The sequence below is a fragment of the Narcine bancroftii genome, chromosome 14 (assembly GCF_036971445.1).
Source record: "Narcine bancroftii isolate sNarBan1 chromosome 14, sNarBan1.hap1, whole genome shotgun sequence".
Classification (NCBI taxonomy): Eukaryota; Metazoa; Chordata; class Chondrichthyes; order Torpediniformes; family Narcinidae; genus Narcine; species Narcine bancroftii.
Genome location: NC_091482.1, coordinates 3,800,956 through 3,817,412, shown reverse-complemented (window position 1 = coordinate 3,817,412; position 16,457 = coordinate 3,800,956). Strand labels below are relative to the sequence as shown.

General features: G+C 41.6%; 1 protein-coding gene across 4 annotated transcripts in view; it reads right to left on the bottom strand.

The window, feature by feature from the left end:
- Window positions 1-16,457, bottom strand: part of tbx4 (T-box transcription factor 4) — a 158,622-nt gene that overhangs the window by 55,371 nt on the left and 86,794 nt on the right. For all 4 annotated transcript variants that reach the window (XM_069911460.1, XM_069911457.1, XM_069911458.1 and 1 more), the window contains one exon: window positions 15,197-15,291. In XM_069911460.1, the coding sequence (XP_069767561.1) occupies window positions 15,197-15,291 (95 nt within the window). The remainder of the gene's footprint in view (window positions 1-15,196; window positions 15,292-16,457) is intronic.

Genomic DNA, 16,457 nt, shown 5'->3' with positions numbered 1-16,457 from the left:
ATATCACGGTATTTGCAGCCTTTCATGTTTCATTATCCATTACCTGACCATTATGTCACTCAGCCCAGGTGTGTACTCCTCTACTATCCCTAACCAATCTTGCTGCATGACAGTTTGACTTGCATTTAATTCCAATGTTAATGAATCAACTCTTGATTTTTATTGTCCAAAATTCCCCAAAATTATTAGCAATTAATATGCAACTGAGTCAATAAATGAATGGAAAACTACTTTAATTTTTTTTGTTGAAGATCTTTTTGCAGGTATTAATGATCTTAATCTTTTCAGTATCTCAAATTGAAAGGAAAATAAATAAATTTGTCCTTGTATCATTTCTGCAATGATTTCCAATGTCCCAGACAACAAAGTACTCTTTGAGGTGCAATTGTAAGGTAGGAATTGCAGTGAACAAATTGTGCATAGCAAGCTCCCACACAGATAATCCTTTCTTCGTTGTGTTTGTTTTATTTGTCATAATGGTGTCAGATGATCTTTCAAATCTATCTGAGAGGGTAGACAGGCCTCGGCTTAACCATAAGACTATAAGGCATAGGAGTGGAATCAGGTCATTTGGCCCATCAAGTCCACCCTGCCATTCCATCATGGCTGATTGACTACCCTCTCCAACCCCATTCTCCTGCCTTCTCCCTGTAACCTAGGGTTATCACTAGGATTATTCCGGGAATGAAAGGGTGAGCTTATGAGGAGCGTTTGACAGCTGTTGGCCTGTATTCATTGGAATTTAGGAAAACGAGGGGGGGTGGGGGATTGAAACATTTTGAATGTTGAAAGGCGAGGACAGAGTAATGTAGAAAGGTTGTTTTCCATGGAGGGAGAGTCTAGGACAAGAGGGCACAACTTCAGGATTGAAGGGTGTCTGCTTGGAACAGAGTTGTGGGGTAAAATCTTCAGCTAGAGGGTGGTGAATCTGTGGAATTTGTGGCCACAGGCGGTTGTGGAGGCCGGGTCATTGGCAGTGATTGATGGATTCTTGATAAGCCAGGGTATCAATGGTTATGACAAGAAGGCTGCGCAGTGGGGGCGAGTGGGGAAATGGATCCACTCATGATTAAATGGCGGTGCAGACTAGATGGGATGAATAGCCTATTTCTGCTCTTATGTCTTACGGTCTTATAACCTCTGATTCCCTTCCTCATCAAGAGCCTATCTACTTCTACCTTAACCTGTCCTTAGAAGATGCAGAAAGGATGAAGCGATCTGACATGTTTCAAAACAGTTATTGACCATGCTGTTCTTCAGTTCCTTTCTCTACAGTGTTAGTGAAGATGTTTAACCTGTCCAAATTTTGATATAAACAGGATAATATACAAAGACTAAATATTTGTTATATTGCTTGCTCTCATTCACAAGTTTGTTAAGCAATGATAAAATCATGTCCTTGTTAAAAGGAGCTGTAATTTTCCTTGCTCTTTCACTGAAAAGTGAACAATCAAGTGCTCCAATTCACTGCAATGTCAGATTCCCCCTTCCAAGCACTTAGCAAATCTTCAACAGTTAAAGTGAAATCAAGATTCAAAACCAGCAAAGTTTGACATAAAGGTACAGGCCCAATTATTCTTTTTAATGAAACCTGTTACTGTCGTTGTAGCAGGTCTTTAGGAAGTTTTGACTTGCAACCCAAACTGGCACATGGTTACAAGTTGCATGCTGGCCTAATTATGCAGACCACAGGACACTAGTTTTAGTGTCCAGAATCTGGACAGATGTTATAAATAGTTTCAGTTCAGGGATTTCCTTGGTAGAAGATTGGTGTATTAAAATAAAGATTGGTGCAGAAATTTGATAAGACCACTGCTACTGTATGCAGCTTCTATCTTCATACTCAAGGAGGGATTTGCTGGTCTTGGCTCTTGCATAGAATGGATTGGCTAGATGGATTGCTGGGATAAGGTGTTATCTTTTGAGGAGTAATTGAGTAGGCTTGGCCCGTGCTCAAGATTGAAGCATAGAAGAGAAAATGATAGGGAATGTTCAGGGATGTTGTTCATTCTGACTGGAGCGTCTGGAATCTTAGTCAAAAGATAGAGAAAGGATGAGAGAATGAACTGATCCTTCTCATTAAGCTGCTGGGCTCACCATTATCTGGTTTTCTGAAACTTCAGTGGAAATGTTGAATCTGTTTAGGTTTAGATAAATGAGACAATATCCCCAAAAGTCATAATCTCATGATACAATAGAAAAAAAAAGAATGAAAGTATTTTGTAAGTACAGTATTTAAAATAAAAACACTGGAGAAACTACAGCTGTTCATGCAGCGTCCATAGTGGGGTAAAGAAATATAACCAATGTTTCAGGCCTTCTTCAAGGTATTAGCAAAAAGCTGGCAGAGTATTTGTTGTGGGGACTTAGTTTCAGATTACATTCAAGATTCACCACAATAAATCAATGACAATCATGGAAAATGGGTTTTAACATTGTCACAGGAATGGACAATTGCCAGAATATTAGCTGGGATGAGGACTTTCAGTTCCGTAAGGAAGATGGCGTGGTTGTCCTGAGAGCTGAGGATGTTAAAGGATATTTGATTCAAGATTATGAATGACTTTGAAATTGTATGTAAGAGGCAACTGTTTCTATTGGCAAAGGCCACAAATTTAAGTTGATTGGTAAAAGCTATTGACATCAAGAGGAAATTTTTGAATTAAACTTAGTGGATGGTTATGATCTGGAATCTGTGCCTGAAAGGATGGTCAAATCAAAGCCAATAGTAATACCATATTATGTAAAAGTTGAATTTTATAGTCTATTTTTAATGTTAATTTATTTAACACCATTACATGGATACTACTTTTGACCGCAGTCTCTGCATGACTGGAGGCATCGAGAGTTCCAATGGGTGAGTGGCCGAGACCCGAGTCCACGTTCAAGGCATTGAAGTGGGCAGCCAGGACTGAGGCATGAGTTCATGGCTTGGGCCTTGGGAGCTCCAGTCTGCTGGGGGCCGAGGTGAGAGACTAGGATTCACTTTTACACGAGATGTATGGAAAATTCTAGATCGACATTTACATGGGATTGACTTTTACACGAGATGTATGGAAAATTCTAGATCGACATTTACATGGGATTGACTTTTACATGAGTATAGACGGTATTTGAAATAGAAGTGCACTTATACACCTGTACCACACTGAACATATTCTTAGTAACATCATGAAACAAAATTTGCCATGGTTTGTGTAGCGGTTAGTGTAACACCTTTACTGCACCAGTGATCAGGTCGGGGGTTCGAATCCCACGCTGTCTGTTTGAACGTTCTCACCGTGTCTGCATGGGTTTTCCCCAGGGGCTCCAGTTTCCTCCCACCGTTTGAAAAATCGTACCGTAGGTCAATTGGGTGTAAATTGAGCAGCGCAGACTAGTGGTCTGAAATAGCCTGTTACTGTGTTGTATGCCGAAATTGAAAATTTGAATTTAAAAACATTAGGTGACCAGAAGTAGGGTCAACAAATGAACTTTTAAAGAGCGTTTTAAAGGAGGAAAGGGGGACGATAATTTCAGGGCGTTTCTCTGTTGAACCCAATCTCATTGGCTCTCTCCATCACTCCCTAACTCTTAATGATTTATCCATTCTGGCCTCTTGCATATCTCAGCATTTATAAGCACATTTCACTCACTATGTGAAGGTAGCCATGTCCCTAGGCTATGACCTGAATGGAACTGAATTGTAAAAAGTGGAAAGAGAATTTGAAACACAGAGGCTCCAGATACTGGACTATTGAGCAAACAAAGAATTCCTGGAGGAACTCAGCAAGGTCAGACAGCATCCATGGGTGAAAATGGCCAGACAACATTTTGGGTCCAAACCCTTTATTGATAGAAAAAAAGAACCTGCACGTGGAGAGATCTGGTCGACAGGAAGAGCATTTTAAGATCTTTACCATTTTGAGTGGATAGGCACGAACAGGGACATTAGGTGCACAAGATTTATCAGTGAAGACACTGACGGCAGAGTCTTATAGGAGCTTCATTTGAAGCTGACAGGTGGGCTTTAAAGTGTTCAAGTCTGGGGGTAAATAAATCAACAATACAAAATATTTCTTCACAAGTCATTCAATTTGTTGCACACATACAATATTTTTGAAAGTTTTAAATGTATTTTTTAATTTAGACATGTAACAGGCCATTTTGCCCCTCAAGCCCCATGCTGCCCAATTTACACCCAATTAACCTACACTGATTTGAAGGATGGGAAGAAACCAGAGCATTTGGGGAAAACCCACGCAGACACAAGGAGAATGTACAAACTCCTTACAGACAGCACTGAATTCGAATGCTGGAACTGATCGCTGACGCTGTAACAGTCTTACGCTAACCACACGCCACCTATCGCCAACACTGTAACATTGTCACACTAACCACTACGCCACCTATCGCCGACACTGTTACAATGTCACGCTAACCACTACGCCACCAATCGCCGACATTGTAACAGTGTTACGCTAACCGCTACGCCACTGATCGCTGAGCTGTAACAGTGTTACACTAACTGCTACGCCACCGATCGCCAACGCTATAACAGTCTTATGCTAACCGCTATGCCAACCGTGCCACTCATTTTTCATTTGATGCATGTAAAATGTAGGATTTTTCTGAATTTAATAAACCAAATCAGTCTCTGTCCTTTTAAAATTTAATGCAGTATTTCGGTTAATGTTTGTGTGGATATTCAGTAAACATGAGCGTTTGGAATATTTCATGTTTTCAAAGTTACTGAGATAACTGTTTTCCTTCTCATTTCCTTCAGTAACAGACCAACTCTTTATATGTTAACTACATAATATCTTTGATTTTCTAGTGGATATTTTGTTCTATTTTGATCAGCTAAGAATTAAAATGTGGCCATTTCCATCCTGGTTTCTTACCTATCCTATTTTCTGTCACTAATTAATCGAACTGGCCATTTTTGGCTCTGTGATATGGACTGGAAAAAAATGGTAAACCTTAACTTGCAGTTACTGGTTCTGGGTTATTGGTAACGAGGAAGCGTACAGGAGTGAGATGGATCAGCTAGCTGAGCGTTGACACAACAACCTTGGACCCAATGTTAGCAAAAATAGGGAATAGATTGTGGACTTCAGGAAGGGGAAACGAGAGCACCAACCAGTCCTCATGTAGGGAACAGCAGAGGAGAGGGTAAGGAACTTCAAATTCCTGTGTTTCAACATCTTGGGGCCATCATGTCGATCCATGCATGAAGAAGGCTTACCAGCGGCTATAATTCATTAGAAGTTTGAGGAGATTTGATAAGTCACCAAAGACTTGCAAATTTCAACAAGTGTACTGTAGAGAGCATTCTGATTGGCTGCGTCATTGACGGGTATGGAGGTGCCAGTGCACAGGACAGGAAAAGGCTGCAGGGAGTTGTGAACTTGGTCAGCGCCATCACAGGCATTAATCTTCACTCCATTAAGGAGATCTTTAAGAGGCAATGCCTCAAAAAAAGCAGCCTCTACCATCAAGGAGCCCAGGCTATGGCCTCTTCTCATTGCTACTATCAAGAAAAAGGTTCAGGAGCCTGAAGACACACACACACCATGTTACAAAAACAGCTTCTTCCCCTCTGCCATCAGATTTCTGAATGGACAATGAACCAGCTCACTTTTTTTAAATCTTGTGCATTAATGATTTATTTTTTAACCTTGTATTTACGGGCCTGTAATTTATAGCAATTTTGCACCTGTAATCCACAGCCTGCTGCTGCAAAACAACACACTTCATGATTCTGATAAAAATCAATTCCTGTAACTGGGTAGGACTATTGACTTAAATGATTACAGTATTTTGCTTCCAACCTTTGCTATTTTGGGTTTCTGAAAGTCATTCGGTTGATTCCTAGGCTCAGATTTTGTGTGGAGAATCAAGAGTTGAACTAACCCATTACATTGAACTAACCTATTACAAAATGAACTTCTATCTGGCCACTCTAATATCAATTTACTGCCATCTCTTACCTCTGCTGCCAATTCTGGGGTTTACTAAAGTAGTTTGTACAATGGAAGTTTTTGACAAGTAGCTCCAGATCTCCATGGTATTCCCTTTACCTTTTCCCTTGAAGCTGTTTATTGTTAAATGTGGTTATCCTTGGGGATATCAGAAGTTGTTGTCATGAACATGTCATAAAATTTGTTGTTTTGAGGCACCATAACACTGCAAACATTGATATAAACCACCTTACAAAATAAATCTTTAAATAGGGCAAGAAAAAGTCAAACTCAGGCAGTGTCTGTGGTTTATTGTTTATTCAAAAATCTGATGGCAGAGGGAAAGTGGTTGACTTCAGACTCCTGTACCCTTTTCCCCCAGAGGATATCGTAAGGATACATTCTGCCATCAGGCCTTTACAATTTGTTCTTGGCAATGTAGGCAATGCAACCAGAGTCACATTTAATGCCCAGACCTGACTGCTCAGCAAAGCTAACGATAATTGTTCTCCATTGTAATTCATGTGGTGATGCTCTTAGGTGAAAGTTCCCACAAAGTATTTAAAAATCAGGATGTTCTATCATTTAATGTGCTTCTCTGCTGCTTCAGTCATTCTTGGAGCCTGATTTCACAGGAGGTCCGTCTTGGTGAGTGCATCCTTTTGATTATACGTCCACAGTGAGCGAGGCTGCAAGTTCAAGCAAACAGCTTTGATCTGGACGGGATCAAACTTCATGAGGCTTGAGTGAATTAAGAGATTTGCCATCACATCTGACAGTGGCTCAGACTGCGTTCTTAACCCTTAACCCGGCATTAAAGAGTACAGACAGCAGAATGGATGTTGGAGGTAGCATCAGTATATTTTTTATTTTATTGGAAAGCAACTACTTGAGCCCAAAACATCTTCATATTGATGGGTACTCTGTGCCTGTGTCCAGGGGATATTGAGAATTGAAGTGAAAACTGGATTTGGTTTGCATTGGGAAGTTATGAGATCATCGGTTTTTGATTTAAAACTAAACAAAAATGGAACATGTTTTAATGGTGAGGATCTCGGAACTGTGAGTAAGGAGGTGAGGCTATAAATGAATATAAATCAGCTAAAATTAGCAGGCAGGTACAAAGAGCATTTAAAACACCCCAATGGATTCATGAGAGGACGGGGCTACAAAGGGGAGGAAGTGGTGTTTCAGAGATATGGAGCCGAGAGATATGGAACCCAAGGAAGAATATATTGGCCTCAAAGGACTATCAGCACTGATTCAACAGAATAATACCGGATCTGAGAGGATAAATGACTGAAGCCAGGTTGCTTAAACTTGACATGTTCATTGTCGAAGATTAGGATGTTCCAAATGTTGAAAGATTTGAGAGGGTAGAATCAGAGCCAATTGGTTCTGAGTCTCTGCCCATGCTCACGTCAGCATGATTTCTTTTTATTTATGTGTGCGTGCCTGCACGATACAGGGGCTGGGTCAGAACCACCACACTTTTTAAAACCTTTCTCACCACACTGCTGCACCTCACCTCCAAAGAGCTTCCCAAAAAGCTGTAGGCTAATCAACAGGACAAATGACAGTCCATTCAGCCTGCCTCACTTCCATTCCAGCCACGGAGGTGTCCCAACATCAAATAGTGAGCTGCAGTGTCCAGGTGATGCTTACAATTGAGGAATCCAAATCATCATTGAATTCTTCATTGAAGATAATCAACTTTATATTAAATGTCTACAAAAAACACATTCTCACCTTACCAATATACAACATGGACCTCTGGCAATAAAGATCCATGATTAGACTCTGAATTATGTCACCTGCATCCAAAACTTAAGAACCAGACCTCAATGAAAGGAAGACAAATCAGATAAAATTCATGTTCTTTTTGCTTGGCCATCCAAGGAAAAGATGTTTGAAGTTCAAGACCTCAAATCTGGTGAGATTTGCACAGGTATATTGTGGGGAGAGTATTCTGTCTGGTCCCATCATTGTCTGGTACGGAGGTGCCAATGCTCAGGACAGGAGAGAAAAAAACTCCAGAGAGTTGTTAACTTGGCCAGTAACATCACAGGCAGCAGGCCTTCACTCCATCCATGACATCTACAAGAGATGGGGTCCCCCACCACCCAGGCCCCCTTCACTCTGCTACCATCGGGAAAAAGATAGAGAGGAGCCTGAAGACCAGCACTCGGTGGCATAAGGATAGCTTCTTCCCTGCTGCCATCAGATTCCTCAATGAACTCACTTCACTTCTCCCCTTTCCTCTTCTCAAATGCCATGAACACCTTTTAACTGTTGGGTGTGAACTCCTCCCCTTCTATTCTTCCCACTTTCTCTCTGGTCCTTCATGAAGATGTGGCCGCCCGCTTTTTGTTTGTACCTTGAAGACGGGCTCAGGCTCTAAAAGTCAGTCATCTCTCCTCTTGAGGCTGCGGGACCTGCTGAGTTCACTACTCTCAATACAAGGTCCATGGAGGCAGGGGGTTCCCAGGCTCTGCACCTCTGCCGTCTCGTTGGGTGGGGGATCCGGCAGCGTTCGCTTGGGCCAAGGAACAAACAAAAGCAGGTGTGGCGATGCCCGGGGCTGCATCTGCCCTCTGACTTTGCGGGTTGTATCGTTTCACATTCCCACAATGGCCACGGCTGCCTCTCTGCCCCGCAACTCCACTGCTTGGTCCTTCTTTCCGCTTTTACCTTCCTCGATAACAGTGAAGTTTATTTCCAAGTTTGGTCATCTAATCCCGCCTTTTATCCTTCTGAGTTTTGCCCTGTTTCTCATTCATCTCCGAGACATTTTAACGGCACATAGTAAATCTTATTCGCCAACTGCGAAGGGACAGGCATGTGTTGTTATCAGAGTCGCCTTTATTTCTTTGAAGCATCTTGTTGGGAAAGTGATCACCGATTCCCCTTCGTTCTGAACTCTCGGGGGACTTTTGTAAACTGTTTTTAACAATTTGAGAGGAAATTTGTTCTCTTGGTTCAAATTTATTATTCAATTTTCCTCTGACCTAAAAGAAAGTACAATAGACAATAGGAGCTGGAGTAGGCCCTTCGGCCCGTCGAGCCAGCACCAACTTTCATCGAACGAAACCACTGGGTTGCGATGCATCTCCGTGATGCTTCTGCCGGTGGCCTTTCTAGCTCATGGGCTACATTGCAGTCGAAATTGTCCAAGAGCAAAGGTCATCTTCTGAATGAAGAAAAGTCACCAGCTTCGTGTGTGCGCCCGTCCTTTCTGTTTCTAAGCTTCTCAATGGGGTTGAAAATGCCCAAGTCAATCGTGACCTCAACCAGAAGCAGAGAAGAGGCGGGAGCAGAAGGTGCCTCTCCAGCCCGGCCAGGTCCCCCCAACCCCCCACCTCAACTTCGTCTCCGCGCAGCTCATTTTCATTGATCTTGATCCCCCGACCGTCGAAATCTCAGCCTAATTATCTCATTTGCACTTTGCAGATGTGGGGTGCATTTTATGATCTCTGAACATCTTAAAATGTCCCCAAAGGGCCTCGTGTGAAGGGTTATTTTAAAAGAGATTTCGTTTTGGTGAGACAAGGGTCAAGAGACCAAGCGGGGGCAAGGTTGGCCCACTCCAATCATCCAAAAGAGAGATTCCTTGTCTATTTCTAGATGTTCATAAGTTGGTCCACAGTACTGCTTTGCTGGGTGCTAGAAACAATGCAAGTCCTAAGAGGATCAAACCTCATTTAAATCACACTTGGCGAGCAAGCTTTAGCGTTGAAGCGTCACTAACTGCGTGGCCATTGACAGTTGTTGTTGAGGAGCATCCGAGGACAGAGTAATTTGGTCCCAATAATGAAAGGAAGAGTGAAGTATTAGAGGCCTTTACCTTGTCACTGAAGATCATAAAAGGATTGTGTCAGGCAAAAGGAAATCAGCATGTGCATTTGGTTTGGGTTAAGCTGACAGGCTGTTTGCATCAAAATCGTGCTCACTGTTTAATAACAACTTGGTTACAACATCTGACACAAAAGACTAATACCTAGATCATTTTTCAAAGAAATGTCTGGCCTGACTCAATCCAGTTATGGTGCACGTCAAATAAACAGGCCTATGGTGAATTCCTTGAAAAGTTACAGTATGAAACTCCAATGGTTCCAACGCTTCCACCTTTGCTCGTAAATGTGGACAAAATGCCGATGAGTTTGGTGACCTCATGCGGTGAACTCCAGTATCTAATAAGCCTTCTCGCGTCTGTGAGGATGGACTGCGTTCTTTTTCTTTCCTGAATTATTCTTGAGATATCTTTTGAGATCATTTCAGTTTAGAATTTCTTCCCTTTTTCAATGAGCTTCTTGGTTAGTGTTGAAAGTGGCTCAGAGAAAGATGAAGGGTCATTGAGCCTGAGGCATGAGCCATCTGAGCCCATGGAAATATGTCTTTACCTAGTATGTAAAGGTAACTTTGTTTTGAACAGAACACTTTGTAATGTACACAGAGTTCCAACTTAAAATATTTTTAAATTTGTGTCAACTAAAAATGAAAAATGCTGGAAAAACCTAGCAGGCCTGACAGCATCTGTGAAATGAAGGAATAGATTTAACATTCAGATTGACGACCTTTCATCCCGTGACAAAACATCTTACAAACTTAACTAAGCTGCAATAGTCTGGAGACACAACTCATTTCCTCCTAAATGCTAACACCTGAGCAGCTCCAAGGACGGTTTATATAATGAAACCATTTCTTTGCCTCTGAAGTGATTTCATTGAGTTGTACGAACTACAAAATTGACAGGAACTCAGTAAATTGAACAGTGCAAATGTATTTCCAAACATACCAGTGTTGGATTCTGCAAAGCAATGCAATGGATTTTGCACTTGGTGTTAATCACAGTGAAACTGGCAGAAACAATACAATGCTCATCCATGAACTGTTTGCGACTTTTTTCACGCTGATTAAGGGATATCAATGAACTGAAGAGATTTCAAGGAGGGGACTTAGTCCTGCTGTTGAAAAAAAACCCAAACAGTAATCTATGAATTATTTTTCATGATGCAACAAGCCATAATTACTAATTTTAGATACCTATGTTGTAATTCCATATGGCAGATAGTTGAGCAGAAAATAGATTTGAAAATTAACCTTGGCCAAGTGCTGCTGATTGACAAAACCATGAGCATGCCAAACTCCACACTCCCATTTCAAATCTTGTGTGGTTTATCTCAACAAGAAATTCAGAAGCAGTGAGAGGTCCAGAGATGGATATAATATTTCTTCTTTACAGCTGATTTTCTAAATGACGGGAAAAGACACAGAAATGCTGGAGGAACTCAGCGGGTCTCGCAGCGTCCACAGGAGGTGACACCTTGAAGAAGATATCTTTACCTCTTGATAAATTACTGACATTTTGGGCCTGAGCCCTTCTTCAAGGTATCACCTCCTGTGGACGCTGCGAGACCCGCTGAGTTCCTCCAGCATTTCTGTGTCTTTACTACAATCTGCAGACTTGCGTGTTTCTTTCCAAATCGCTAGAAATTACATCATAGGACTGGATGTGCAGAAAATCCTTTGCTTTGATGCTTTGCTATAAGTAAGAGATGAGATGAAGCAAATCATAAATGGTAGAAGTCAGGTTATGGACTTCAATCCAGAGAGACCAATCTGAAACATGAGAATTGTGAGATACATCAACCAAACAAGTTAACATTGAAACTTAATTGACTGTGACTGAAACCTGTAATGCAACCTGCATTCTCAAAAAATTGATCTAACGATTCTATACAATAATTTGGCTTCAGGAAGAACATTTAAAGCTTGTACTTGTTTTTTGACTGTGTGATAGGACTCTCTGGTCATGGGTGACAGTGCGGCCAGAGGGAACATTGAACTATCAGAGATGAAAGTAAAAAGACAAAGCTGAAGAAACACAACCAGCAGGTCAAACAACGTACTTTATGTAGCAAAGATAACTGATGTTTGGGCTTGAGCCCTTCATCAAGGTATGGAAAAATGTCGACAGGCCTCTGAGGAGGGGTGGGGAAGAAGCATGGTCCCAAAGTCAGGGGGTAATATGTGGAGAAGGGAGGGAAGGCACAGCAGTAAGCAGGGGGAGGAGGAATGGCTAGGTGAATAGAGAGGGAAGAGAGTGGAGAGCTGAGGGGAAGAAGATCGGGAAGGAGAAGGGTGAGTAGGTTAGTAGAAAACGGGGAAGTTGATGTTAATGCCATCCACTGGAGAATGCCCTCCACTTTTGCGTTTTACTATCAGAGGTGAAATGATTTGGTCAAGATGGTAAACTGTGGCTGTATTCAGGTAGTTAAAAACAGTCTTTCATCAGTGTTTGGAGAAAGCAGAGTTCCCTCAGTGTTTTGGCCATACATTCTGTAGCTGATGAGAATAAAGTACAGCCCATTAGCTTTGAATCTTGTTGCTGTCTACTGGAGATAGCTGTTGGCAAATTGGTTCCCAGGTTTTCTTATCTTTCAGGAGACAATCATCAAAATACGTCATTAACCTGCAAATGTTTTGGGATGTCCAGCAGTTCTATAAGTAACATAAATTATGATAATAAATTACAGAGATGTGATTGTATAATTAATAAATTTGGAACTAAATATTCAAGGGATTTTGACATTTCAAAAGGACAGATAATAATAAATGACGATATAATTCTGACATTGAAGGATGATCTTAGCTTGGAAGGTCAGGAGATAAGTTGAACCATGAGTGGCAATCTCAGGACAAGAAAAAACTCCAGAGGGCTGTTAAAGGGGCCTGCGACATCACGAGCACCAGTCTTTACACCATCGAGGACATCTACAAGTGTCTTCAGAAAGCAGCCTCTATCCTCCAGGATCCCCACCACCCAGGTCATGCCCTCTTCACTGCTACCATCAGGAAAAGTGTACATGAACCTGAAGACGAGCACTCAGTGGCACAAGGACAGCTTCTTCCCCGCTGCCATCAGATTCCTGAACGAATAATGAAGTGCAGGCACTGCCTCACTTTGACTTTTTCTTGCCCTATTTTTATTTATTTTTGTAAGGTGGTTTATATGAGCGTTTGCACTGTGAGGCTGCCACAAAACAACAAATTTCATGACCTGTTCATGACAATAAATTCTGATTCAATCAATGATAGATAGTGACCCCACAGAGGTAGAGAACGGGAAACTGCTAGGGATAATTAGTAGGTCAACGGTAAAACTGCAGATACTGGAATCTGAACCAAGACCAGAGTGCTGGGAGAACTCGGTGGTCAAGTAGAATCTGGGAATGGAGAAACCACTTAACCAGATCAAAGACCCTGCATCAGAACTAAGAAAGAGAGAGAGGAAGTTAGTCTAAGTATCAAAGAAAGTGGAGGAAGGCAATGTGAGGTAGAACTGAGAGTGTCAGGAACTGAATTAAATGATCGACTGCCAGTGAGCGGAGATTACTTTTTTAAAATACTTTATTTAAAATTTTAAAGTGGAGATTAATCTTATTCAGTCCATGCAAGGTAGGGGAGTCTAGGACAAGAGCACAACCTCAGGACAGAAGGGTGCCCATTTAAATACGGAGGAACTTCCTTTGCCAGAGAGTGGCCACGGGCAGCTATAGAGGCCCTGTCGTTGGGTGTATTTAAGGCAGAGTTTAATAGGTATCTAAATAGCCAGGGTATCAAAGGTTATGGGGAGAAGGCAGGAGAGTTGGGCTGAGTGGGAGAATGGATCAGCTCATTCTCGATGGGCCAAATACATCCTTCTGCTCCTATATCTACGGCCAGTGTGCAGCTAATGTGAAGTTTGGATGATGTGGTACACTCAGGGCAATTGGGACTCCTTGAGCAGGCCATGCTGTCCAACTGAGAGAAAAATGAGGGAGAAGAATGGCACGTACAGACAACCACTCCTGATTCAAACGGGAAGAAAGAGTAGGTTTTCTGACATTGAAAAATTAATGACCGAGCCTTGCTGGCTACAATGAGCCCAGATGAAAGATGAGGTATTGTTCCTCAAGATTAGAAGTGATTGGAGTGGGAACAATTTAAATGCTCACTGAAAGCAGCTTTACCTTTGGAGAGAGTCATATCAATACTTATCATACAAAACAGAGGCAGGATGCTTGACAGACCTGTAAAATTTCAACACTTTGTGCCCACATGATGGGAAATGTTGCACTTTACAATTTATGTAAATATCTAGAGAGGGGTTTAGTTCCATTGATCTTGCACTTAAACTAAGCTATTCTTCAGTTCAGGTGACTTGTCGTTTGGCGCAGGCAATCGTGTCTCTCCATCCGTCGTGGTCTCTGACCCTCAAATTGTAGCTGTTGCCTCCCCGGTTTCTAACCATGATGTTAATCCATCTATCATTTTAATTTTCTATCTGCCTCGGCTTCTTTTTCCTTCCAGCTTTCCCGCTGTAACTAAATGTTCTAATGCATCTCTTCACATGATGTGTCCAAAAAATTTTGATTGCTGTTTTTTATTCTTTTAAGTAATGTATGTTTTGTACAAGCTACTCTATGACACAAATAATATTCGTAAGTGTTAAAGATTTATTATTTTAAGATTGCAGAATCCTAAAGGCACACATGGAAACCTTTTAGCCCTTTGAAAGAGTTTTCCATTTAAACCCACTTGCCTGCTTTTTGCCCACAGTTGCTACTAATGTTTCCATTTTAAAGTATTTATCCAATTCCTTCAGAATATTAATCAAACCTACTTCCATCACCCCTTCAGGTAGCACATTTGGATCATAACTACACACAAAAATAATTCTCAAGTCACAGCTGGAGCTTTTTGGAGATTAATTTAGGCCAGGGGTGGCCAAACTACAGGCCGCGGGTCCACTGCAGCCCATTGGCCGTTTCTAAGCGCCCGTTAAAACCTAGTCTTTAACAATAAATTGCACTGCATGTACATTGCACTTCTTTGTTTCAACACTAGATGCCGCTACCATTTTTGAACAACTACTAGACTGACCATTGAAATGTTCCTCATTGATTAAAACGTTTACCTCAGTTTAAAAAATACCTTTGATCTAAAAGCAGATTTTTCTTGCAGTGTAAATGGTTAAAAACTGCTGGGTTTAATATTGTTTGGCTGTGACTCCTTATATTTTCTTGTATGTGGCCCACAACCAAAAAAGTCTCCCTCCACCCTCCCCCCCCTTGATTTAGAGAAAGTAGCAGCTCAATTGCATACATAGCATAGCAGCAAGACAGCAGCAAAATAATAAATGCTGTTAAAAATTAAACACTTAAAATTAATTTGTGTGAAAGGCGCGGTTCTTCCCGATTTAACAAACCCACCTTCCAGCCTTGGTGATGATCATTTCTGTCCCAGCTTCATGAAATTTCTTCCAAAGTTCCTTTTCATGGAGATAAACTTTGATGTTTTCTATGCTCTGGAAGTGAATGGATCTCTTTAGTCTATTGTGTAAAACAATAATTCCAATTCCAATGGCAATAGGCTAACGTTTTAAACATTCTGTGATCAATGAATAGAATGGTTGATGAAATCTCATTGACAAGATCCTTTGATTGTTTCTCCAGTAATGATTGTAGAATGCTCAATCCCTCCTCAGTCCTAGACAACATTCAGGCTCATTAGTAGCAGGAAACAATGCACCACAGAAATTCTAGACAATGACCATGTCATTCAGGAAGGTCCAAATCACTTACCCATTCAATATTTAATGGTGTAACTGCTCCCATTTGCGGCAGTCACCATTTGACCATGAGCTTATCTGGATCATCGTGTCGAGGAGAGTGGGTCAGAAGCTGTTGGAGGTGCCTCACCTCCTGACATGACAAATATTTCCCACCACCTACAAGGCACTAGTCATGACAGAGATGGGGCACTCTCCACTTGCCTGGATAAGTGCAGTTCAAAGAATTCTCAGGAGCTCAACAGTTTTCAGGACAAAGCAGTGCACTACTCACCTGTAGTGCTCTAACTTCACTTCCTTAAGGGTGGCATGGTTAGCATAGCAGTTGGCTCAACGCTGTTACAGCACCAACGACAGGGACTGAGGTTCAAATCCGACACTGTCTATAAGGAGTTTGTTCTCTCTCTCCCCATGCCTGTGTGGGTTTCCTCCAGATGCTCCGATTTCCTCCCACTCTTCCAAATGTACTGGGGTTGTAAGTCAAATGAACAACACAGGCTCATGGGCTGAAAGGACCTGTTTCTCTGCCGTATGTTTAAATTTAACCTGTGATCTCTGCTGCCAAGGAGAAAAAGGTGTAAGGAGACCTCTCCACAACCTTACACAATCGTGACTTGGAAGTCCTTCAAACTCCCTCCCAAAGGCATGGTGGGAGTATCTTCACCAGCGGGACTACAACCATTCAAGAGGATGGCTCACCACTACCTTTTCAAGGATCATCAGGGATGGGCAATAAATGACTGCCTATCAGTGATAGCCACAACATGAAGAATTTTTTTTAAACTGAAATATATAAATTGCTTTTTGGCAAATGATACAGATTGGAGTTCTGAGAAACTTTGATCAAATTCATAGTGGAAAGTCACCAACAATCTAATCTGATTGCCCATTACACCAGTGAC